Source organism: Vulpes vulpes, chromosome 1, assembly GCF_048418805.1.
Source record: "Vulpes vulpes isolate BD-2025 chromosome 1, VulVul3, whole genome shotgun sequence".
Classification (NCBI taxonomy): Eukaryota; Metazoa; Chordata; class Mammalia; order Carnivora; family Canidae; genus Vulpes; species Vulpes vulpes.
In genome coordinates, this window is record NC_132780.1 from 122,637,131 (window position 1) to 122,663,843 (window position 26,713).

Sequence of the window (26,713 nt, forward strand, 5' to 3'; positions counted from 1 at the left end):
TTATAAAGTTGTGCAACCATCTTCATAATCCAATTTTACATTTCCATCATTCCAAAAAGAAACCTCTTGTTCACTTGCAGTCAATTCCTGTTCCAACCCCAGTCCTAGGCAACCACTAACTTACGTGCTGTCTCTACAGATTTGCCTTTTTTGGACATCTAATATGAATGGAATCATAGGATCTGTGGTCTTTTGGATCTGGCTTCTTTCACTTAGCATAATGTTTAAGTTCATCCATGTCGCAGTATAGTATCAGTAATTTGTTTTTCTTTATTACTGAATAGAATTCCACTGTATGGCTATACCACATTTTTTTCATCTGTTCACCAGTTAATGGAAATTTTTTTTCTACTTTTTTTAGTTATAAATAAAGCTTCTATGAACATTCATATATAAGTTTTCTTAAGATTTGTTTATTTATTTATTCATTAGAGAGAGAGAGAGAGGCAGAGGCACAGGCAGAGGGAGAAGCAGGCTCCATGCAGGGAGCCTGATGGGGGACTCTATCTCGGGTCTCTGGGATCACGCCCTAGGCTGAAGGCGGCCCTAAACCTCTGAGCCACCCGGGCTGCCCCCATATATAAGTTTTTATGTAGATAATTCTCTTGGGTAATACCAGGGAGTGAAATTTCTGGGTTGTATGGTAATTTATGTGTAATATACATTTTTTAATTACCAAAGGCTTTCAAAGCAGCCGCATCATTTCACATTTCTTCAACAACTATGAAGATTTCCATTTCTCTACATCTACGCTACCACTTATTATTGTCTGTCTCGTTTATTATCATCATTCTAGTGGGTGTGAAGTGGTGTCTCATTGTGATTTTAATTTGTGTTTTCCTAATGATAGTAATAGGATATAGAACATCTTTTCATGTGCTCACTAGCCATCTTTATGTTTTCCTTTGTGAAATCTCTATTCAAATCTTGTCTATTTTAAAAAATTCTGTTGTGTCTTACTGAGTTGTAAGATTTCTTTATAGAAATCCTTAATGGTGTTTTTTAAAGTACAAAAGTTTTAAATTTTAATGAAGTTCAATTTATATTTTTTTCTTTTAAGGATTGTGCTATTGGTGTCATATCTAAAAACTCTTTACCTAATCCAAGGACACAAAGGTTTTCTTCTATCTTTTTCTCTAAATGTTTTACAGTTTTAACTCTTACATTAGACCTAGTATCCACTTGGAATTAATTATTTGCATATGTGTGAAAGATCTAAATCTATCTTCTTACATTTGGCCATCCAAATGACCTAGACCGTTTACATTTACGCTCACTATTGATATGTTACCACTTTAGCATGCTATTTTATTATTTATTTGTTTCCTCTGCTTTTTGTTGCTCCTTTCCTCTTTCTTGCCTTTTTGTAAGTTACTTGAACGTGTTTTAGGATTCCATCTTGATTTATTTATAACACTTTTAAGTTTGTTTCTCTGTATAATCTTCGTAGTAGTTTCTCTGGGTGCTACTTATAACTGTGTACTGGTATCCACATTTAACCACTTCAAATGAAATACAGAAACTTCACTTCCATTTGGGTCCTTTTACTTTTCCCACCTTTAAATATCATTGTTTTAAGTATTAGTATTATAATTTTTGTTTCAATCATCAAATATGATTTATAAAACTCATAAGGAAAAGAACTGTCTATTGTATGGACCCATATTTCTGTCCTTTCTATTGTTTCTTCTTGATTCCTGATGCTGTAAGTTTCCTTCTTTTATCATTTCCTTTCTTTTTGAAGAATTTCCAGTCTTTTCAGGATAGGTCTGCTAGTAACAGAATCTTAGCTTTTGCTCATCTATGAATGTCCTTATTTTCCCTACATTTCTGAAAAATAGTTTTTCTAGATAAAGACTTATGGTTAACAGCTCTTTTTTTCCAGCACTTAAAAAATATTTTGCCATTTCCTTCTTCATGGTTTTACATAAGAAATCTACTTAAATTGGTTTTTCCCTACAGAGAATGTCTTCTCTCTGGCTGCTTTCGGGAGTTTTTGTCCTCTTTTAAAAGTTTAATTATGATGTATCTTGGCATGGATCCTTTAGGTTTATCCTGTTTGGGTTTATTCAGCTCCTAGGTTCATTCAACCTCTAGGCTGGTGTCTTTCATCAAATATGGGCAGTTCCCAGCCATTATTTCTTCAAATACCCATTCATCCCCACTTTTCTCTTCTACTTTTCTGGGACTCCAATGATATGACTATTAGACATTTTGTCATAGTTTCACAGGTCCCTGAGACACTGTTCATTTTTTCCAGTTTATTTTCTATTTGAGTGAATTCTGTCTGTTGAAATTGTTCTGTCCTCATATTCACTGAATCTGACCTCCATCATCGAGTTTAATTTGTTGTATCTTTCAGTTTTATAATTTCCTTTTCTTTTTGCATAACTTTTTTGAGATTTTTCTATTTTTAAGAGAATTTATAATTGATTGTTGTAGTATCTGTATAATGTTTGCCTTCAAAATCTTTTTTCTTTTTTTAAGGATTTTATTTATTCATGAGAGACAGAAAGAGAGAGATGCAGAGACAGAGGCAGAGGGAGAAGCAGGCTCCTCATGGGGAGCCTGATGCGGGACTGGATCAAGCTCTGAGCTGAAGCAGATGCTCAACCGCTGAGCCGCCCAGGTGTCCCTGACTTCAAATTCTTATCACATAATTCCACCATCTGATTCATATCAGGTTGGCATCAGGTGATTTTTTTTTCCATTCAAGTTGTGATTTTCTTGGGTCTTGGTTTGTATCCTGGTCATTTTGTCTATTATGTTAGGATACTTTAGGTCATATTTTAATATTTTATTTTATAGGGAAGTTACCCTATTAGGTTTAACATACAAGTTTTAGCCTCTGTTTGCAGGCCATGATCCCAATGGCAGTTTAATTTTCAGAATCTTTGTGATGTTATGTTGGTCTACTTGGTGTATTTGGTGCTACTGGGGCCCACTCTGGTCTCTGTTGGTGCTACCTAAGAGGATGGAAGAAACTTCCTCTGGCTGGGTTGCCAGATATCTCTTGGTGAGGGAGGGGTATGTAGAAAGCCTTCTTTTAGTGTTCCTCTGCTACCCCAGTTAATCTGGGCCAGGGAGGAGAGAGTCTCAGTTTCATGGAGACAAAGTGGCTTCCAGGCACAGGCTGCTAGCTGTGACAGGTCTTTTTCCTGGTTCCATAGTCAGCCCTACTATCTCTGGCCAGGGGAGGAGAGTTTGTCCCTTGAGAACAAAGAGGCTTTCTCAGCTGGGTGGTCTGCTTTACCTGAGTCTCTCTTACTGGTTCTTCCTACTCACCAGTCTCTCTCTATGGAAGAGTCTCTGGCCCAGCTGGGAAGAAGCATACTTCCCCTGATCACTTATTTTTGGTAGGGCTCCTAGTCCATTCCCGTTGCCGAGGTTGCCAGAGGAACTCCCGCTAAATCCAGGGGGAAGAATGAGCTATTATTTTCTACAGCTAGGTGGGAAGTTGGAAAATGCCAGCTCTGGGTGGCTTGCTTTTTTTGGTTGGGGGGTTCAAGATACCCTGATTCTGTGTTATTCCTCAGGCCCTGGGTTCCCAAACCACCTTGCCTTCTTCTTAGCATCCTTTAGAGTTCTCCTTGGCCTATTTCTTTCTTTTTTTTTTTTTTTTAAATTTTATTTATTTATGATAGGCACACAGTGAGAGAGAGAGAAGCAGAGACATAGGCAGAGGGAGAAGCAGGCTCCATGCACCGGGAGCCCGACGTGGGATTCGATCCCGGGTCTCCAGGATCGCGCCCCGGGCCAAAGGCAGGCGCCAAACCGCTGCGCCACCCAGGGATCCCTCCTTGGCCTATTTCTTGTGGCATTTCCAGGGTTTATAAAGTTATGTTTAGTGGGAAGGAGTAAGGAAATGTCTAATGCCATCTTGTCCAGATCAGAAAACCATCACCTACTGAATTTTATGTCTTCTTTATCTGTTAAAATTTTTATTTTTGTTTCTGTTTTGCTATTTTACACCCATTTACATTATAAACATCAAAAATCCAAATGAAACCTTTGCCCAAGGCAGGCATTTAACTTATTTTCTCCAGATGTAATTAATGAGGCCAGGGGGAAAAATGTGTTAACACAACAGGATCTACACTGAGCTTAAGGCCATATATATAAAGATACTGTTGAGGAATACACATATGCCCCCCTCCTTTTAGACCATCTCCTTCCAATCTGCTCAAAGAGCATCTCTACATCAAGCACAAATGTTTTCATGAAACCGCCAAAGGGGCTGGGGGAAATGGGAGGCAGTGGTAAAGCTCACTATAGAGAGGGCATAGCGCTCTCCTCCCAGGGCTCTCTGAGTGGCAAAACCTATCTGGATGCTTCTGCTTGGGAAATCTCAACTCTGCAAGGCTGAGTAGTGCCAGGAGAAAAGTGACTCCAAACTATCCAAGTTGGCCTGCCTCTTCTCTGAGCTTTAGTAGGAAAGAAAACTCAGTTCAGTCAAGTGCACCAAAGTAAATTTTTATTTGGGGCAGAACCCTTAGGCCAGTACATTTTCTTTCTAATTTATTTATATACTGAATTGTTCCCAAGAAGCATTTAAAATTATTTGAATGGATACATAATATATATGAATATATAAATTAGATGTAGGCCAAAAAAAAAAAAAAAAAAAAAAAAGCAAGAAGAAAACAAAGGATAGGGATAAGTTTGGCGCAAAAGTGCTTCTTAGTGATTTTCTACACTTGCATAAATAACCCATGAGGGAACACATTGCTGGAGTATTTCCTATGCCATCTCTGACTTGATCCTCTGGGAGCACTCAGAACTGGGCATGAATGCAGCAAGGTGTACTCCTAACATGGAGGTATGCTATAGAGATAGAGACAAGTTCCCATGGAAGTTTCCATGGAGTATCCAATAAATTTTGGGCACCTGAAACATGTTTGGTTTCTCCTTAAAGATTCCTGAGTTCTCACTTTGAAAATGGACATGGTTGACCTGTGTAACCTAGTTGAAGACTTGGGCTACTGAGTTCCTGAGGGATCACATGCCAGTTAGGGTCCATTAGAAGTCAGATACCCTAAATGTGCAGAGTGTGAACCAAGGCTAACACTATAGTCATTTATTCCTCAAACTCTTGTTTTTTAATATTCTTCTATTTTGTTCTCTGAATCTAAGCCAAAGCTGTTCAATAAGAAGTTGCAGTGTCCCTCCCAAGTCAGCTGGAAATCTAGGTGATGCTGATGATATGCGGGAGCTGAGAAGTAGCCAAAGTAGTGCTGTGCCCGGTGACTAAATGACCACACTCCTTCCACTATGGGAGCTGTCTCTTTCCTGGGGAATAGAACACAAGAGAATCCAGTCAGCTGGGATCTACTGTCCATGCATACAATATACAAAGTACAGTTGATTCTGGTGCAAATCCTAGGTGAGTGGTAGACGCTGGGACAGCATAACTGAATCTAAAAAAATACTTAATTTCTCATGAAGCCAGTCTCTTCCTGAGGCTTAGGTTTTCTGTTCTTTCACACCTTCCTGGAGCCTCCCTCAAACATCTTTAATTTTTGAGTTTCTTACAGTCTCATTCACTTTGCCTCCTGCTGATTTAACACCTCCAAACTTCCTTCACACTAAAAAAAAGTACCCTGTCCATTCATCAGCTCATCTCCCTACCATTTGTTAATGAAGACATAGCCTAGGTCCTCTTTCCCTATTCATAGTCTCCTGAACCATTCCTTCTCAGCCCTTTTCTAAAAGTTGAGCTTCATACCTTAATATTTTTCTCAAGTTATTTTTCAAAGATCATTATTTATCTCTTCCTGGCCAAACTCAGTGGCTCTTCTTCAGAATTTAATCCACCTGATCTTTTAGCTTTTTCAACTTGTTCTATCGGGACAAGGACTATGTCTACATTTCTCATATTTTCTCTATGTATTTTGGAGGATCATTTCTACATAAGTTTTGAATATCTATAACTGCAGTCCATGAATGTGACTTTTTATCCTATTTGAAATGGCAAAATAAGATATATGTCCCAAAACATACTGTTCAAAATGCATCATCTATGTACCTACATTCATGTTACTAAAAATAGTAACATGAATGTAGGTACATATACAAAAGTGTTTCTGTTTCATCAGGAAAGTGAGTTTTAGGGGGCATGGCTTCTAATCAAAATGCTATGGGATGAATGTTCTCTGATCAAATGAAAGCAATGAAAAGGCAAAAAGGGAACTTGGAGAGGGCCTGCTGAGGAAAAACCTAGACATGATCAAGGAATAGGCATTGTATCAAAATAGAATAAGTATTCTGAGTAAGAAAAACATTTTTATTAAATCAAATCAAGAAAAATGAAAAAAAAAATCTTGGGTTCTCTACATAAAGTCTGAGTTTAACTTGGAGAGGAAGGAATGCAGTAGTTTTCTCTTGTATTAGAACAGGTGTATATAGACCAAGTTCGCAAAAAAACAGAAATGCCTTGGGAAGCCCTTTCTCATAGGGCAGGACTGGAAAGAAAGATAATCTGAAGGAGGCCAGGAACACAGGAGCAGCACAGTCTGAAACCACAGGAGTTTAAAACTTGACATTACAGTTTCTTGTATTGCTGAGGTTGTAGCCTTTGATAGAATGAAAAAATACCCAGGCCTACGGTCAGAGCTCCTGGAATCCTGATTCTGTAGTCAGATGGGAGATTCCTCAACATAACTCTCATTGTGTCAGAATAGTTCTTACCTATATTGGATGGAAGCCCTTGTTCCTTGGTATCTACTTGTTAAACATTATTCTTCAGAGAGAAGGTTCCATGTTAGCCAAAAGATTTTTTGATTAATGCATACTGCTCTGAGTATTTAATGAAGTATTTTAAATAAGTATTTTGTAAAAAAATTATGATAAAGCTATAACTGCTGAAAGCTTGATTGAAGAAAATAGCGATACATGTATTAGCTCCAGGAGCAAACAGGAACTTGGTTATACATAATCAAAGATTGCCATCTAGTGGCCTGATTGTATTAAAAGTTCTGAAGTTAGCTGCAAGCTCTGAAGACTTCAGAGGTTAGGAAAGTGTGTGGGAAGCATCCAGCCCAGCCCCACTGGAGAAAGCAGCAAAGAGTGAGCGAGACTTTGGCCCTGGAGACTTTTGCTTCAATGAAGGCATTCAAAATTCAAACTATAAACAAAACACTCTGCCCTTCCAACCAACCAATCTTCTTAAGCCAGGTAGGGCCCGGCCTGTAAGTCACTCAGAATATGAGTAGACAGTTGAATGTGATAAAGTGATAACTCTTTAGGAGATAAGCTCAGAGAAATTCAAAACAATGAAGGCTTTCAAAAGATCTTAAGTGAAATCTTTGTATCTCATGAGCAACTTTACAATAGAAAATTTGGTTTGCTTGTGTACATCTTGACCATAAAGGAGCCTGTGATGCTTTCAGAAAATGAGGAAGAGATAAAGTTACCAGGAAGAAATATAGAAGGAAAACGTCACTGCCCCAAACGATTCTTGTTTCTTTCAAGTGAGGCAGCATGAAGGGTACTGAAAGGGTAAGGCTTGAGACTCAGAGACCTATCTATGCTCAAATTCTGGCTTCACTGCCTATTGGCCCTGTGACTTAGGGCATGATACCCATCTCACTCAGCCTCACATGTTGTTGCAAAGATGAAATGAAATAAGGTTTGGAAAAGGCTTACCCCAGTGCATGGAACATAACTGGTGCTCCTTTTACCCCTCTCTCACTTATAAGAAACCACATAACAAATAGAAGAAAATGAAGAAAAACTTCAAAGAAAACAGGGTGTGGATTTCAGGCCAAAAACTGCCTTTCAAATTACATTTTTTTTTCTGTTAAAATGAAGATAAGAGACAGTTTAGTCACTATATGACTAAATTAGCAGCAGTTGTCCAGGCTTTAACTGGTTCCGAGTTTTCTTTCAGGAGGAAATTTTCCCACTGGTAACATGGAAGAAAGAGTTGTATCTACTGTAAACTGAAGATAACAGTACAAACCTCACTGGGTGTTCTAAGGGTTAAATGGGATATGGCATAAATGTCCATAGCTAGGTACCACTTAGTAAGGATGCGACTAAGTTTCATTGTTACTGGTCTTTGCCTCTCTCCTGGGACATCTGTGAGACTATCATATAATTGCCATTATTTTAGAGCTGCCTGCAGGCCTTTGCTACCTTCCTCATGAATTACTGTCTCACCAAGACTCTTTTCTAGAAAGACTAGTACTGTAACTCCCACAAGGTGCACACTCCATGCATGTGATTGGTTTTTAGACAAATCACTGAACTTGAATTTCCAAATGAGAGGCGTATCCTTGAAAATGTATGAGACACTAAAATTCTTCCTGTAACATCCTCTACTCTGGGAACTTCCCTCAGAGCCTCCTACATATCCCTTTATGTCAACAGAAGCAAAACAGAAAAGGGTTTTGGTCAAATAGAGAAACAGATTTTCATTTACGTTGGCTCTGAAGGCAGTTCATGAATATTTTTGAGCAATAGCAGCATCACTTTGCAAAGTGATACTGAGGGAATACCATCATTTGGGTGTAGCAATTATAGAATGGTTTTTAAAGTCACATCTTAAAAAAAAAAATTAAAGCCTAAAAGGCCTATGATCCCTCTTTGTGCCTCTTTAAGGCACAAAGCTATGACAAAGCTATGACTGGCACCCATTGGAGCCTTACCTGCTTCAGAACCCTAAAGTTTTGACCCATATATGGGATATGAGATGTTTGGCTGTTTGGTTGCTGTGTGTGTGTGTGTGTGTGTGTGTGTGTGTGTGTGTGTGTTTAAATCAGTTTAACGATTCTTTCCAGGGGGTCTCATAGGACCTCATCCTCGAAGACAAGGCCTCGCACACTGACCTGTAGGCCCGAGGAGCGGCACAAACATCCTCTGTCAGGCTGCATGTTCTACTTTGGGGTATGGAAATGGGGCTGCTAAGTAAAGTCAGGCAGCTATGACAGGAAGTAAAGCCTTAGCCACAAAGCCTGCGTTTTGAGTCTTAGCTCCACTACTCACAGATGCTGCATTATTCTGAGCCTCGTTTCTTCCTCTGTGAAGTGGGGGAACCCTGCCTCACGAGACTGTGTGCCCGTGCGGAGGGCTCGTTTGAGCAGGACGAGGGCTGTTTCAAGCCTCAAGCACTGAGCCCTCCGCGGCCCCCCGCAGCCCCTGGGCCCCTCCTAGCTCCCCAGGCAGCCTCCCCAAGCCCAGAAGGCAGGCTCGAGGAGGAGGGGCCCCCAGGGCGGGGGTGGGGGGTGACCCGGGGCAGCTCCCTGCCCCCCGCAGGCTGCCCCAGGCTCACCGAGCGCCTCTCCACGCTCCCTCCTCTCCTGCCCTTCCTGCCCGGCAGGACATCCAGGGAGCGGTAGCTGGGCGGCTTCTCCTCCGCCCAGGTGGCCCAGGTGGTGGCCTGTGCGCTGTGGGGGGTCCCCCGACCCCTGGGCCGCCTGTCCCCCTCCTCCCCCTCCTCCTCCGAGCTCCAGGAACTGAGGCCCGAAGGCGAGGGGGGGGAGTAGCTGCGGTGCCTGCGCCTCCGAGGCCGCTGGGCATCCCCCCGGGGGCCGCGGCCCAGGGCCTCCCAGGACGAGGGGCCATCGCCGAGGCTGTCCCTGTCCGACCAGGGCGCGTGTGACCCGTGCGGCCTGGAGCAGGGGTGCCTTCCCCTCCGAAGCCGCCTGGGCTCCCGGCCCTGGAGCTCGCGGTGGACATCGGAGCTCAGACCCCAGGGTCCAGGGGCGCCGGGGGCGGGCCACTGCTGGCGGGAGGAGTTGCTGGTCCTCCGGGACGGTGGCAGGTCTCTAATCAGGGGGGGCAGGTGGATGATTCTGCGCTCCACGACCTCGGAGCCCAGGGAGGACAGCATGCTGCAGGCTTGGCCAGAAATGGCTTTGAGGTCAGGGGGCAGAGGCTGCGCTGGGTTGAGGTTCCGCAGCTCTTTCTCCAAATACTCTAAGACACCATTGGTGACCGGAGGGTGAGCGGCGGTCTGGGTCATTGGCATCTGTGGGAGGCTGGATCGCAGGGACAAATCTAAATAGAAACAAGGATAAGAACATGCAGAACTGCTGGCCCCAAAACATGCTCCTCAGAACCAGGGCACCAAAATGCCACACTACTCTGCTTGCATCTATCCGGTCCCCATGCTCCTCAGAACCAGGGCACCAAAAATGCCACACTACTCTGCTTGCATCTATCCCGTCCCCATCCTCAGTCACAGATTGCCACTGTATTGGTCAAGAAGGCCCCGAGGTAGCCCATGCGCCTACCCCTGCCCTCTGCCCTCTTCCGCCCCAAATCTCTGGCAAGGTTTACCTCGCTGCAGCAGCGGGTTCATTGGATAAGATGAAACCTGGGAGCTCCTGTCCGCCCCCCAGTATAGAGGTTTTTCCATCATCTGAGGGCCTAGGGCCTGAGCCTGCTTCATGTAGCGGTGACGGGCCAGGGCTGCAGGGAAAAAGGAGATATGCAGACCCTCAGCCAGGATGAGCCCCGCACCTCCCACTTCGCTTCTCTCTCCCCAGCGGCCTTGCTAAGAGGCCAGTTTCTAATCTATCTCACGTAGGAGTAAGAGTTAAGGGAGTAGTAGCCAATCGGCCATCTGGCAAGGAGCTGGGAAGGTGCCCCAGGAGAGTATACCTAGACCACCCGACTTCCCAGTCTGGAAAACATCGCATCATGCTGCCTTTCCTGGGTTCCCCTAAGTTGTAGGTGGATACATGGAGACTGGCGGGCACGGAATCTCGGGTCCCAGGCCAACAAGGCCTTTAGCCACAGGCCAAACGTAGAAGATGCAGACACAAATGAATCCCAGGGGGCTGTGGGTCAGGGGCTGCCAGGTAAGCTCAGGGCTTCCTGCTCACAGGAGAAAAAGGAAAAAAAAAAAAAAAAAGCAAAAGAAAGTAGATGCTGAGGTCAACTGGTAAAGGAAAGCAGACTGACAAATGGTCTAGGTAGTACAGCAGCCCTGGGAGGGAGAAACTCATGGGAGGGAGGCAAGAGATGCAAAAAGGTGAAGTAGAGGGGCAGCCCGGGTGGCTCAGCAGTTTAGCGCCACTTTTCGGCCCAGGGCCTGATCCTGGAGACCTGGGATCAAGTCCCACGTCGGGCTCCCTGCGTGGAGCCTGCTTCTCCCTCTACCTGGGTCTCTGCCTCTCTCTCTGTGTGTCTCCCATGAATAAATAAATAAAATCTTAAAAAAAAAAAAAGAAAAAAAGGTGAAGTGGCTCCCAGTGAATCTTTTCTAATCTCCTTATCTCAGGAAGTGTTAGGATTTTCCCTAAGTAGGGGGAATCTCTAAGGCGTGCACTGAAGGCAGGGAAGGGAGAAAGGAGATGCCATTTCCTTTCAGGGCAAAGAAAATCATATAAAAAAGCAGTACAAGGAGCCCAGAGACACGTTACTCCAGTACCCCAGGCACAGCCGCTAGTCTAAAGCACACGATCCCCTCCCCTCCCCGGCCCTCCCCTCCGCCCCTGTGAGTGCAAACTAAAAACAAAAGCATTTAGTTGGTTTTGTTCATGAATTTCTATTTTGGGGTAACTGTCTCCCAAGGCCTCTGTCTATCCATGCATGTAGGAGATGCACGTATGTGTTTCAGCGCAGGAAGTGCCTGCCTCGGGCCCCCAGCTTGGCCCTTTCACCTCCTCCTGGGTTCCTCAAGCCCCGCGGCCACCCCGCAGCCACCCCGCGGCCACCTCTCAAGCAGCGGGGCTCTGCCTCGGGCTTCCTCCTGGCACAGTAAGGGCAGAAGGACAGGCGTCCCGAACCCTGCTGCGAAGGCCCGGGGGTTTGCTGAGGCCAACAGCTGGGGGCCATCTGGACCCAGGGGCTCCCGTGTGCAACAGACGTCCAGCACAGCAAGCAGTGGTTGCTGCTGAGCCTCAGAAACGTCCGGAGCTCCAGCCCTGACTGCGTATCACAGGTGAGCCTGGAGGAAATCAGATGCAAGCTTAGAGCAGCTCACCCAGCTGCCTCACCCTCCCGCCACCGGACAGCACTCCAGAGCCTCTGCAGAGGCCCCTTCCTCTCCCTCTTGTTAACGATGCCTCCCCCAGCTCCCTCCGTGTGCCACCATCAGCACACACGATGCCCTGCTTAATATGCGTGTGCCAGTCACTTTACATAAGCTGACTACTCCTGGGGCAATCTTCTCATGTGGGAGTTCATTGAAGAAGCTGGGTGCGGAGAGGCTGACGTCCCAGTTCCAGGTCCCATAGCTGGTGATGGACAGACGTGCCTCTCTGAAGCCCACACCTGTGCTCTTTCTGCCAAATCACTGAGTCCCCGGACTCCCCTTCATTTTTTTGATGAAGCAAACAAAATAAAACAAACAAACAAAAAATCAAAACAAAAAACACCTTCCATAGTGGTACCTCCTTGCTTTATTTCTCTCTGACTCAGCCCCACACTTCAAAGCCCACTCCAGGGCAGCCCCGGTGGCTCAGCGGTTTAGTGTCGCCTTCAGCCCAGGGCGTGATCCTGGGGACCCGGGATCGAGTCCAGCATCGGGCTCCCTGCATGGAGCCTGCTTCTCCCTCTGCCTGAGTCTGTGCCTCTCTCTCTCTCTGTGTGTGTGTGCATCTCTAATGAATAAATAAAAATCTTAAAAAAAAACAAAAACAAAAACAAAAAACAAAGCCCACTCCAGACTAGTCTCTGCCTCTGAGGCCGGGGACGTCTGACTCCACTGGGAACAACCCTACTTACCCCTCACCCCTCTAACTGAATCCTGGCCACTTCCTCCTCCTACTCCCCCCAATTCCATGGTAGATGAAGGGAAAGTTGGGCTTACTCCTTGTTCCCCAAATGACTTTTTTTTAACTAATGGGACCCTCAGCACACACAACTCCCTGGAGACCCTTCTACATTCTCCATGAGCTTTCTTGTCAAATTTTCCATACTCCAGAGATTAACCCACCTGCTCTCTTCTTAGCTGCCACACCCTTTTCCCCAGGGCCCCGCCTTTCCCTGATGTAATGGAACTGCTGAGATGGGAGTGGAAAACATAGCCTCTGAGCTTCTCCCTGGCCCTCTTGTCCCATGGGGATGTCATGGTTTTCTGCTGTTCACCTAGTGGGGAATCAGACAGGCAATAAAATGAGCGACATGGAGCAAGTAGCTAAGCCTCAAAAGACTCCTAGTACGTTATCTCTGAATCTCAGTGGAGTCAAGTCTGCCTCGATCACATTAAGTTAAAAATACAGATTCCTGGATTCCACGCCCAGAAACTCTCCTTCAGTCTACTGCAAAGCAAGCCAAAGTCGTGTTTTTAACAAGCTCCTTAACACTGGAGTTAACTATTGAGAATTCTCAACAACCTTTTGGGAACTATGGTCCTCAGGGTCAAGTCTCCCTAAATACGACCTCTGCGGGTCAGATGGACTTCAGCTTGAATCCCAGCCTATACCAGCTGTGTGACTTTGAGTGGATTTCCAGAGTCTCTGGCCCCAGGCTCCTCTCTGTGAGCTAAGGTAATACCTATTGCATTAAGTCGGTGAGGTTAAATGAAGCAATACACACGAAATGCCTCATAGAGGACCATCAAGAGACAGTGGCTCTCACTGTCATAATAAATTCTTATAATAAGTCACTACTTTGCCTTAGATCCCAAAGGAAACAAAAGTACACATTTGGAGACCAAACCACCAAAGGCATATTCATCTTCATTTCTGAGGAAAACCCAGGGCATATTCCTTAAGATGTCTCTTTCGTGACAGAAATGGCGCAGCATTTCCCCCTCCTCCGGAGACCCTCACCTCTCCTTCCCTGCAGCCAGCATCATCTGTGGTGCCCAAAACTTTCCAACTGCATTTGCCTGTAACTGCTTCCTATGCCTTACCAGCCTCTTTCTACTTTTAGAGAACTCATTCTTTATCCTCTTTTGGTTGACCCATGGTCACACAGTCCTTTCACTTTTTCTCATACTACCAGTCCCCTCTAACTTGTCTGGCTAGTCATTTCAGCGACATCCTTAGGAGCTTCTTAGAATCCCACACACTTGAACTCTTAACCATTGCAGCTTTAGCTTCTGGCCCCATGCTGTCAGAGCTGACTGTACAGCCAGGCAACCAGCCTCACTCAGCACACACATAGCTTCCCTTGACTGATCTACTGAGCCCACTTCCCTCCTCTAGAGCAGTTTAAACATTCCCCGCTTCTCAGGTCTTCCTCTCCCCATGAACTCTCAGCTGATGACATCATCTTAGTCAAGGAAAAGGAACCAGCCCTGGGCATGGAATGGAGGGGCCTGCGTCTAGTCCAGGATCTGCCACTAACAGGCTGCATGCGATTGTGCTAAAGCCTCTTGAGGCCTTACTTCCCTCAGCTGTGAGGGGATTGGGGAGGCAGGTAGCATAGGTCAGAGATTCCCAGTGTGGCCTGTAGTCCACCACAGGGTGTACCTAGAGGTTCTGTAGGAGGATGGCCAGTAACCAATCTAGGGTTCAGTTTCAATAACTTTCATCTTTATGTTCTACTGTGGGTCATTTACCAGGATGAAGTGAATTATCAAGGCTTGCTAAAAGTTGGTGTCATGCTCCTTTTTCTCCTCACTGGTCCCCTATTAACTCATTGGAAAGTGGGACCAAGTTAGTGAGGTGGGCTGTGGTCAGAGAAGGCCAAGAAGCCCTGGATGTCATTCTTCAGCTCCCTTCTGCTCTAGAATTTTGATTTGCTGAAATCAAGACATGAGGGTATGAGATCCCTCAGCTTCCTCTCTTATACTTTGACCATCCCCCACGTTTTAATGACTTCCTCTCTCTCTCTCCAGAGGTCAGGGCAGGGCACCTTTCCTTTCTAAAGGTAGTCAGTACGCCTGATGTCCCTCCCACCTGTTCTACCTGCTTAGTGTTCATGCCACTTCATAAGGCTTTGCTTTACTCATTTCCTACTGGCTTTGGTTCTTTGCCTACAAATATGCTTGGGGTTATCCTATTCTAACCAACAGTCACGCACACCCATTTCCTCATCCAGGAGCTCTCCCTAACAACTTCTGCTCCCTCCATGCAATCTCCTCCTGTCATCAAAATTCTCAGGACAGTCTGCCGTAGTGATTCACTCTGAAAGTGACCTCATTCACTCAAGTCCAGAGATGTTTACTTGTAGCCTGCATTTCTTTATATTACTCGTTCTTCTAAAGGAACTCTAACACTCAGGAGAAACCACTCTCCCTCAGAACCTGTTTAGCAGCATACTGAAACAGTGGACACATTCATCATTTGTGTTGGCTTTGTCCTCGGTCCTGCTTGTTTTTAGTGCTCCACTGACCTTGGGAGTGATTTTCTCATCTCTTTCTGCATATTACTACTCCAGGGATAGTGACTCCTCCATGGCCTCTCTCCCAGAGGCTCTTGAAAGGTGATGAGTCCCACAGCCCAATATCCAGTTTTCTGCTATTTTTCCTCTCTCTCTCTCTCTTTTTTTTTCTTAAAAGATTTTATTTATTTATTCATGAGAGACAGAGAGAGGCAGAGACATAGGCAGAGGGAGAAGCAGGCTCCATGCAGGGAGTCCGGCGCGGGACTTCATCCCAGGTCTCCAGGATCAGGCCCTGGGCTGAAGGTGGCGCTACACCGCTGAGCCACCAGGGCTGCCCTATTTTTCTTCTCTTTAAGGAGGTCCTTGGTATCTCTGCCAAGCCTGCTGTGATCTACACACAGTTTGTAGTAGCCTCTACCAAGTGAAATTCAGGCACTCATAAGTCAGATGAAAACAGATTCAACACCATACTGCCACTGCTACTTACTAGCTGTGTGACTTCTCTGACCTTTAGTCCCCTCATCTGTTAAGTAGTGATGAAACAGCCTTCTAGGGTTGTGAGGATTCATACAGGGAAATCCATGCAAAGGGCCTATGCATAGCAGACATCCAATAAAAGTTAGTTCTCTTTTCCTGTAAAACAACAACCCCAGAATACAGGCCTGAAACCAGACACAGGCCATTGACCTTCTTGACATTGTAGATTAAGTTTTGTTTCTATCTTATAAGGCAATCCCTTCTCTTCCCTTTTAAAAAATTTCTATTCAAATGGACCAACCTGCTAAAGAGTGTTTATCTCTGAATGCTCAGATTAGTCTTTATATTTTTCTGAATTTCTCAAACTTTCTACAATGTAATACTTCATGTATATCACTGGGGGAAAAATATTATTTTAGGAATATGAAACTCCTTCCATTTAAAGCAGTTGGTCCCACACCATCTACTTATTAAGAAAAGATTTTTAGGCACCTGGGTGGCTCAGTCCATTAAGCGTCTGCCTTCAGCCCAGGCCATGATCCCAGGGTCCTGACATGGAGCCCCATGTCAGGCTCCCTGCCCGGTGGGGAGCCTGCTTCTCCCTCTCTCCTCCCTGCTGTTCATTCTCTCACTCTCTCTCTAATAAATAAAATCTTAAAAAAAAAAAAAAAGAAATAAAGAAAAGGATTTTTATAGAATAATTTTCTACAAAAAAGTTTAGCATTCCACAGCCAAATTTTTTAGAGCATGTCATAATTCTGTTTTAAAAGGTCAAATTTTAGTCAAAAGAAAGATTACATTAAGAGCAAGATCTTGGGGATCCCTGGATGGCTCAGCGGCTTAGCACCTGCCTTCAGCCCAGGGCATAGTCCTGGAGTCCTGGGATCGAGTCCCACATCGGGCTCCCTGCATGGACCCTGCCTCTCTCTCTGTCTGTGTCTTTGCCCCTCTCTCTCTCCCTGTATCGTTCATGAATAAATAAATAAAATCTTAAAAAAAAAAAAGAGCAAGATCTTCTGCTCGCTCGCTCTCCTTCATCTAAACCTCTTTCCTTCATCTAAAAAGAGGTTCTCAAAGTGAGACCCACAGATCATCAGCATCACATCACTTGAAAACTTTTCTGGAATACAAATCCTCAGGCCTGCCCAAACCAATTGAATCAGAAACTCTGGAGGTGGAGCCAGCAGCTAACTTTTAACAAACTATAGGTAATTTGTAAGTTTAAGAACCGCTGCTTTAACACCTTTCTCCTCTATCTGTTCTTTTCAAGTCACCTCTAAGGGGTGACCTCTCTCACTGCTACGTTTAAACCACTCACTCTAGTCACTCCATGTCCAAGCAAGGTGAGCGCTAGGAGCAAATACTGAAGCACAGGCATATCAGAGCCACTGAGGAAATGCCAGCAGTAGGCAGAACTATTGGAAGGCGGCCTTAGGCAGGCTATGATGTAGACGGGCAGAAATCTTCCCCCTTGGGCCTACAACTTCCTGGAACATCATATTCTGGGCTGAGGTCAAAGACCTCTGAGCCTGTGATGGGAGAAGGGCATGGAGGAGAAAGCTGGAAGGACCTAAGGTTTTGACCTGGTATGTGAAGTTGATCTATTTGGGACAGCAGTCTCCAGCAGCACCGAGTCGCACTGCTCATCTGTCCCCTCTTACCTTCCTCGGGGCAGCAGCAGCGGGCAGGACAGCAGGGGCAGCGGATGTAGCAGCAGCAATACTGAGGACAGCACTGGCACCAGCACACTCCAATCAGCAGAAGCAGGAGGAGGGCCCCCAGAATGATGAAGATCACTGTCAGCCAGTCTGCAGGGGAGATGCCAAGAGCAGGCTAACTAAATATGCAGGTGAATGCTTCCACGTCTCACATTCTAGAGGCCTAATAAACATAGCTCTTGACCTATAAATTAAGTTCAATTAATATACTGGGGGAAAAAAGTTTAGTTTTGGGAAGGGATCTTCAGACGTTGGCAATCCAATGATAACCTGGGCTTGCTTGCTTCTGTTTTTTTCCGTATATAAAAATGTCACAGTGATGGGGTGGCTAATAAAAAGCTCCAGCAGCACTTACGCAGGACAATAAGCTTCACCTCCTTATCTGGGTCTCCTGATGTGTCCCCTGGAGCCTCAATGGTGCAATAATACACTCCATGGTCCCACCACATCACTTCATTAATCACCAGATCTGCTCCTGCAGGAAGGGAGGGAGAAAGTGCCGAAGATTAAAGGAGGGGGCCCTGGGTTCTATGGCTTAAAGACCCAGCATTGTCCTTCCACATCCTAAGAGGGCCCCTCATGGTTCAGAGGAAGGCCTCAATTCCTTTTTTTTGAGACTCTTCTCTTTCTCTGAACAGTATAATGATGGTAGAACTGACCATTCATTGAGCCCTCCCATGTACCTTGAAAGGATTTTAGATATCACCTCATTTAATTCCCACCACAGCTTTCTAAGTAGGTGAGGTACACATTATGTTGCCTCCCAGGGTCTCTTCTCCCTTTCTCTCACAGTCATAGAATTTTTTGCTCATGTATGTGGCCATGCAGAATAAAGTCACTATTTCCTATCCTCTTTGAACCGTGGACATGGATGTGCAACTCCGTTCTGGTGGACAGGATGCAAGCAGAAGCGATACACGATGGCTCCCAGGAACTTTCCTACAACAATTTGGGAACATCTTGGTCCTTTTCTTCTTCATCTCTCCTTTTACTCTGTTATCTGGAAAGCAAATGTGGTGGCTGCCGTTTTCAACCATGAAGAAGGAAAAGACTTTCTTGGTGAGCTGGAGCTTGGGCCTGTCCCCGAGGACTTAATGGAACAGAGCCCGCGCACTAGTTTTGGATTATCTACCTCCAAATTCATACATGAGAAGAAATAAATGTCTTCATTGTTAAGTCACTAATATTTTGGGCTTTTGCTTCCTCACAATCAAACTCAATACCATCTTGATACGGTAAGTATGTTTATTAGTTGCATTTCAGATGAGGAAACCAAGACTCCAAGAGGCTAAGAAACTGGCCTAAGAACAGAGAAATAATGCAGAGCAGATGTAGGTTCAAATCCATGGTTCTCCACTGCAATGCTGGTGCTCTTAACTGCTAAGTTCTAATGTACTTTCCAAAGTGGGTCAAAAACCCCACAGCCTGGATCCCTCACCAGCTGTGAATGGATCTCTCTGGCCCTTGAAGAGACAAGTTATGAGATGAAGTTGAATAAGCAGGGATGAAATGCCAATGTTTCAAGGATAAATGTTACTCAATGTTCAAGAAAGGAATTTCAGTTTTTCATGAGCACCAAGCCCTGTGCTACCTCATTAAGATAGATAAATGGTATGTTCAGGTTTAGTAAATGCAACAAATCTTCACTGAAGACCTCGTGTGGGTCCAACACTGAGGAAGATCTGCAGAGGCACAAGATCCATCTCTGTCCTAAAAGGGCTTCAGTCAGAGGCATCAGGGCACCTCCACATCCCTGCTATTATAGCCACAGTAAGTGCCAGGGGACATCATCAAATTCTTTAAAAAACAAAAACACACACAAAAAACCAAAACCTTAGCATTACAGACTTGCTCTTGCTTAGTTGGCAGTCCTACATATAATTCTTCATTATCTGTTTGTCAAAAAATATTTATTGAGGAAATGAAACAAAAATGCACGGTCATGCATGACTGGAGCTAATTTCAACTTCTGTTTCCTTCTCTTTCTACGTCAATCTCTACGATTTTTTCCTACCCATGATTTTCCAAACACACTACCTTTCCCAGAAACAAGCTTACCCCAGACTTGGAAAAATGGTAAAAGCGCTTTGGAGGAAATTCTCCCTCAGTGTTAACGTGCATTAAAAATATGCCTCAATTTTTATTAGACATAAAGATTGTCTTAGGGATGTCACAGCAATGAGGACATTCAGACATGTTAATATTTTAAATGATCCAAGAACTGACCTGACATGGTCATCTCAAATGATGCAAACACAGGCAGACAAGTGTCAGAAAACAAGGGCTCCAGGGAGTCATGACAAGCTTGGGGGTAAAAATAAAACACAAGGGGAAAATACTGCTTTCCCATGGGAGTAAGGGAGAAGCAGAGTTTGATCCAAAGGTGACTGGGAGTGGAGACAGTGGATAGTATTGCTCAAAATTTAAAAAAAAAAGAAAAGTGGGGATTGTCACCTGTGGGGACTTTCATTCTTCAAAAAAAAGGAGACTTGCCAATTAAAAAGGCTTTAATTGGCAGACTCTGGGAAAAACAAAACCACCCTGAATCTTTGAGAATGTACCTAGAGACCAGAAAAGGACAGATGTTCCCCAAGGCCCAGAGATTAAGGGCTGGCTTGGGGAAATCAGAGATCACATGTAAAAGAGTCAGACTTAAATATTACAGCCAAGGTATTATATACAAATTTGGAAGCAAACGTTAAATTGGCTCCCTATAAATGATCTACCTTTAGTCGGTCATAGAGTATCCACTGATCTCCTCACATTATTGCTGCAGGTACCCTGATGGCCGGCCTGCTTAGTGTATTCGCCCCTCTTTTCATCCTTTTAGCCAGTTAATATTTATTTAACACTACACGTGAAGCTCACTGAAACAGGCTCTGAATTCTGCGCCAATAACTTATCAGAACAATCCTGGATGATGAGATAGGAACATGGGGCGCTAGCCCATCCACCGGAAAGCACGCTTAGTGATGACTAAAGTTCACTGCACACTTAATATTTGCTAGGTGCTTTATGCATATCATCTCACTTGATCCTGACAACCCTCCAGGAGATGGGTAGTACTACGGCAAGTCCCACTTTGTAGAAATTGAGGCTAAAAAAAAATTGAAGGGACTTGCCCAAGTTCATATACCCTATTAGTGCAGAACGAGGACCCACACCCAAGAGTGACTGCAGCCTGGGAGCTCTAACCACCAGTCCCTGTACCAGGCACAAAGAATAAATATGCTTTACACGTACCTCCTAGAGATCACGTTTGATATTTACTTCAGTGTACAGAGACAGAGGCCTTATGCCCATCTTTCAGATGAGGTAACAGAGGCCAGAGAAAGCGTCTGCTGCTGGTCCATGAGCTAGCAGCCGGAAGTCTTTGATTCTAACCCTAATGCTCTTTCCTCTACCAAAGGGTGATGATGATCTCAAGGGGGCCATTTACTTGGAAGCCCCTTCGACATGTACAACAGGAGGGAAACTCAGGGGCCCTGAGAGCAATTTATGGCAGGGAGCAAACAAGCCTGAGCCGCACTTTAGCCAGGAAAAAGCAAAAGAAACCAACCACTCCCAGACCTTTAGCCAAAGCTGCAGGACCTCTTCTCATCCTGAGACAAACTTCCAGGGGAGTGACTTCAGACAGTGGTACAGCAATCTATGTATCTGGCACTTTCCTCAAACAAACAAATTAAAAAAAAAAAAAAGGGAAATCCCCACAATGACTCAGGCCACCAAGCCCAGTGTCTGTACCTCTTGCCACCCCCAGTCCCCTGCCGCCTTCTCTGCACTCACGGTTCTGGATGGTGATCTTGCGCTGCCGGTAATCCACCCCCAGCACAGGCTCATTCTGCCCCCGCCTCTGAGCCACGATGCGAACCTCCCGCTGGCTGTCGTTGCAGTCATTGGATGGGTCCTGGCCCAGGGATAAGGCTGCCTGGTATGCTGCGGGGAAAGGACACAGCCAAGTCACACAGCAACGGGGAATCCCCACGAAGAAGGGCGCCCTTTGCTGTTCCCTGGAGCAGTGAAGCTTCTCATTTTTTCCTGGGCTCATGTGTCTACTGGGAATCTTGCTAAACATGAAGATTCTGATTCTGGGGGTCTGGAGTGAGAATCTGACAGTCTGCATTTCTAACAAACCTTTGAGCCCCAAGATCCAGACCCCTCTAAAAGGCCCTCATGTCCAAATCCTGGCTGCATACTCCTGTCTCCGATTACCCATGCCCCATTTTTGGTGACTCCAGGTTCTGCTCCCATGGGGTTCACCCACCTGCCCTTACATTTGCGGGTGGCAAATGCCTACTACCCTGGTCTCTCCTCTCTTCCCACTTTATCTGAAGAGTAACCTCCTGGAAATCATGCCTTGATTCAGAGATGTGTCTTTTGGGGACAACACCAGGTTCTGTGGGTGACTCGGACATTTAGGTATCAGGGTTCATACTGTAAGACATCAGTCAGGGCTAAAGTAGGTAAAGCTCCCCCCTTTTTCCTCATGTCAGGAAGCTCAGTTTCTTCCTGCGCAGATGGAGTCTACTCATACTCTCAAAATTTCTACAAGGTTAACTGTCAGGGCTGACAGTGAGGATCCGGGTTCCTTTGTTCCTTGAGAGAAGCAGAGGTTGACAGCTAGAAAGAGCTTTGGTTCCAGGGAGGAGAACTGACTGAGACGTAGGGCCTGAGGGCCAGGCCTGAGCCTGGGTAGGGGAGGTTGTGCCGCACTGAGAACATGTTCCCTGGGCCAAGCGAGCTCTCACTGTGATTCTGTCAGCTGCTAGGAAGGGAGTGTGGCCATCAAAGGGAGGGTGGCAGTGGGTGGGAGGTGACAAATGGTCATTCCTTGGGTCCCGGGGGCTGTCGGAGGCTTCTTGTCCACATTCTGAGGTGGTGAGGGGAAGGGAAGCAGCCTGCACCCTCACCTCAGTGTGCGGCCCTGCAGCCAGGAACGAACCGGGAGGCAGGACTTGCCCTGTGCTTTGGAGAAACTTAATGCCTGAGCTGCCCAATTCGTTTTAGAACAAGGCAGGGCACGATTTTTTTTGATATTTTATTTATTTATTCATGAAAGACACACACACACACACAGAAGCAGAGACACAGGCAGGGGGGGAAGCAGGCTCCATGCAGGGAGCCCGACGCGGGACTCGATCCCAGGACCCCAGGATCAGCCCTGGGCCAAAGGCAGGCACTAAACCCCTGAGCCACCCAGGGATCCCCAGGGCACTAATTTTAAAATACTATGTGACTTTAAATAAGTTACTTCGCCTGCATGGGCTGTTTATCTAGAAGATGAGAGGACTGCATTAAGTGATCTTTGTGGCTCCCCCTCCTAAAGATGTGTGATCCCCAATAATTCCTGTGCCCCAAGGCTTCACAGAGGGACGTGGGCAGAAGCGGGAGGGCACTCACACGCGGAGTAGTAGTCAAAGATGGGGTCCTTGCAGAAGGACTTGAAGCGCCAGGTCACCACGACATCCTGGAGCTGGGCAGAGGTGGTGTAGTCACATTTGAGGACGATGGAGGCAAACAGGGTGACGTAGCGCTCCGTGTGCTGGACTGTCACCAGCAAGGACAGGCACCCTGCAGCCGAGAGCAAGAGGCAATGCTGAAGGCCGACCACGTCTCTGGGAAGTGACCTACTTCTGTTCAGGGGGTAATAAAAGCAATGCAAATAAGCCAGCACACTGCCCGGGCTGTGTGGGGAGCTGGCAGGCCGACTGGGGGAGACGGGGCAGAGACAGAGCAAGGATGACTTGCCAGGATCTCATGATCCCCTGGCAGCATTAACACATCCGACAGAAATGAAGAAGCCATACATGAACTAGAGCGAGCTTGTCAATACACACGTATATTTTTTATGTCACTTTCTCCTTCAAATATTTCCCCACTTCCCCAAGGAAGTTCAACAGTTCTGCCTTCAGCCTTGCTCTGCTGCCTCATGTCCCTTCATGGCCCACCTCACACTCAGGGTGTCAGCCACCCTGAACTTACTCCCTTCCTTCCCATGCCAGGATCACCATCTTCTCCAGGTCTTCCCACGGGTGGACCTCTTGGCTGGAGCACTCTCCCGGAGCACTCTCCCAGAGCACCAGCCACCACTCCATTCCCTTCTCCAGGTTAGTTACTATAGGTATGTCTTGGTGCTTCAGCTGTACCCTCACCTCCTCCAGAAGCCTTCCTTGACTGCAAATCTGGGAGAGGGGCCTCCTGTAATTTCTCAAAGTACCTCTTCCTCCCCAGGCAGCACTTTTCACATGCCTCAGTGATGGCCAGTTAACTGCAGGCTCTGAGAAGGCTGACTCCATCTGTCTCTGACTCCCTGTTACAGCACAACCTCACACCATACCTGTCACCTCCTTGGCACCCAACGCATGTTTGTTGAGTAAATAATTGAATGAGTGACCAAGAATACATTAACAGTAGAAACTGTCAGTACAGGTGGCCAACATAAGCATAAAATAAATAAAAATGATCAGATGGTGACAAATTTTATTAAGAAAGACTTGGAGAAATTGAGAATTTTTCTTTTCTCTTTTTTACAACTCCCTCTCCCTCAGCCTCCAAAGCTACAAACACATAGCTGCGGGTCTGCCTTGAAGAGGATCCAGGTGGCACAAAGTCAGGTGGGACTTTGGCATGGTCAGAGGTCCACACATAACCAACATCTTAGAATGTTCCTGTGCCAATATGGTCTCTAGGCTAAGTTATAGGGGATCTTCTCATGGTGCAGAAAAATAGTGCTCAAACTCGAACATGTACCACCAGGAGGACTTGTAACGGCCCAGATCACTTTCAGTATACGTTTCTGATTCACTAGGACTTGGGTGGGGCCCCAAGACTCACATTTCTAACAAGTTTGCAGTTTGATCCCACTGCTCTGGGTACCATGCTTTGAGAACCACTGGTGTAGACTAAATTAAAAACAAAACAAAACAAACAGGCTTTGGTCTCAGATACAACTGGGTTCAAAAAAAAACTTCACTATTTATTTGGACTTCGTACAAGTTACTTACTCTGAGTTTATTTTTTCCCAGCTATGACTGGGGATTGAAACAGTACTAACCTCATCAGATCTTTGAAAGCATGCAATGAGATAATTCACTTGTGGCAGTTGGCATGATGCCTGGCACATATGCGGCTGTGTCAGCGTCTAAGTCTGAGTCTATTTCCCTCTTTTCCTTTATTATGAAGACCAAAAAGAAGGGGGTTTGAGGTGGGGTTCTCTCCAAGGGAGTTCTCAGGTGGAACAGCCTCATTTTGACCGAGTTACTCCCACAAACACAAAAATTTAGCACCCACCCTCACCCTTTACAAAGCAGCTGGGTGGGCCTGGCTTGAGGGCTACAGCCACATGATTCTGGATCCTGCCTCACCTCTGGACACAGAGGTATGATAGTAAACTGTGGCCTATGATGGGCACTTGCACCTACTTTCCTCACATTCCTCCGAGAAAGACAGAGTGCTGCTCAGGATAGGACCTTGCCCCCAGAAATGACCCAAACCGTCTCCAGGGCTGGGCTGAAATAATGATGTGCCTGTGACAGACCTGCTGGAGAGACGGTCTGCAGAAATGCGGGGGACACTTAGGGGTGGGGGAGAAAGAACTATAAGCTGGACCCTAAAACTCAGGTGGGATTAAGATTACATATGAAAAAATAGGGCGAAGGCAGAGAAACTCATAGTTTTGAGACAGACAAAAAGGAGAGCAGAGGCCCTTATCAGGAAGGGGCTTGGGGGAACTCGGAAGGAACCAATTCCTGGCTTTATGGGAAACAGAAGGATAAATAAGGCGGGGCTGGTGGTAGTAACTGGAGGTGGGGAGACTGGGTGGAGTCTATAAATCTCACTGAAGCATCTACTTCTGGTTAATGGGTAATCACTGAAGACTTTTCTGTAGAATAATAGGGCAAAGTGGTTTTTTTGTTTTTTGTTTTTTTTTTTTAGAAAGACTGATGACTTCCTCATCCAGCTATAAAGATCATCATTTTGAAAATGAGCCTTGAATAGTTTGGGAGGGGAAATAGCTGTTGTCTCTACCAGCTATAAGATTCCTGGAATAAGGCCAATCAGAATGGAAGAGCCGGCGACAAGCATTCTCAAACCCAACATGGATTCTTCTGTAGTCTGCTTTATCATTTTTGCTCCTCCACTGTCACCACCCCCTTTGATTTTTTCCAGAACTGACCTGAAATAGACCTTGGAGCTTTCACCGAACACTGTTTTAACTGAAGAGAAGTCACTACAGGTAAGCTTTTGACAATGATTAGGATGGCACTGTCGCCACTAGCTTATTTTGCTCAGGAAATCTATGGATTAGAATAGAGATAAAAACAATTTATGGTCTAAACAAAATCCTATGTTCTCACAGTACTTTCAAATACTTTCTTTTACACACTAAATAGGACAAACAGTGCCATTTCGCACACCACAGATCTGAGACTGGAAAAGACGAGAGGCTTGTCTGTGGTCATTCATTTTCTAAGGAGGTCAGAGTCAAGATTCTATCCCCGAGCAGGGCTCTTTCCACTCTATCCAGTTATTCTCTTTCTCTTTTTTTTTAAAGACTGATTGATTGATTGATTGATTGATTGATTTGAGAGAGAGAGAGAACGAATGAACATGAGAGCTGGGAGAGGCAGAGGGAGAAGCAGACTCCCCGCTGAATGAGGAGCCCAATGCGGGGCTCAACCCCACAACTCCTGGATCCTGACCCTGAGCTGAAGGCAGACCCTCAACAGACTGAGCCACCCAGGCACCTCAACCTGGTTATTCTTTAAATAAGGGAAAATGTTTGGTACTCGTGAGCCTGCAAATAATCGGAGTGTAGAGCCAGGCTATAATTGGCAGCAGTCACTCTGATCCTGTGATTAATAACCTACATGTTCTTTATTTTGCTGAATGATAATTTGACATAAATAGCAACTTATTCAAAGGGCTCGAGTTGACACTATTTGCATAGAGGTGGAACATTTGGAGGGAGGGCAAGTTTGCTGGGAGTCAGAGAAAGGAATTTGCCTGGAGCTAGAAGTTGCTCTGCGGCAGCTTGAAAGATTGCTGAACCTGACACTGAGGGAGGACAACGGAGCCAAGGGTGATCACCTTCATCACTAAATCCTCACTCAGCTCCCCTTCCATGAATGCCTTTATTATGGCCAATACACACCTGAAGTGGCAGGACTCACCTTTACTGACGTCAGCACTGGCTTTGCTGCCAGGGACTATTCTTTCATCCTCTCTTTGATTTCACCCCTTCTGTGAATTTCAAGGCTTGAAATATGTCGGGTTCCCATGATTTTGACCAT

General features: G+C 45.5%; 1 protein-coding gene across 2 annotated transcripts in view; it reads right to left on the reverse strand.

Annotated features, from left to right (window-relative positions):
* Positions 1-4,452: 4,452 nt before the first annotated feature.
* The window catches only part of ILDR1 (immunoglobulin like domain containing receptor 1), a 30,910-nt gene continuing 8,649 nt past the window's right edge, over positions 4,453-26,713 (reverse strand). Inside the window, exons 2-8 of one of the 2 annotated variants that reach the window (XM_025990158.2) lie at positions 22,821-22,991; positions 21,207-21,356; positions 17,776-17,895; positions 17,364-17,510; positions 10,282-10,413; positions 9,272-9,999; positions 4,453-5,289 (exon numbers count right to left, since the gene is read on the reverse strand). In XM_025990158.2, the coding sequence (XP_025845943.1) occupies positions 5,248-5,289; positions 9,272-9,999; positions 10,282-10,413; positions 17,364-17,510; positions 17,776-17,895; positions 21,207-21,356; positions 22,821-22,991 (1,490 nt within the window). In that variant the 3' untranslated portion in view covers positions 4,453-5,247. The remainder of the gene's footprint in view (positions 5,290-9,271; positions 10,000-10,281; positions 10,414-17,363; positions 17,511-17,775; positions 17,896-21,206; positions 21,357-22,820; positions 22,992-26,713) is intronic. The other variant, XM_025990159.2, reaches the window with a different exon arrangement.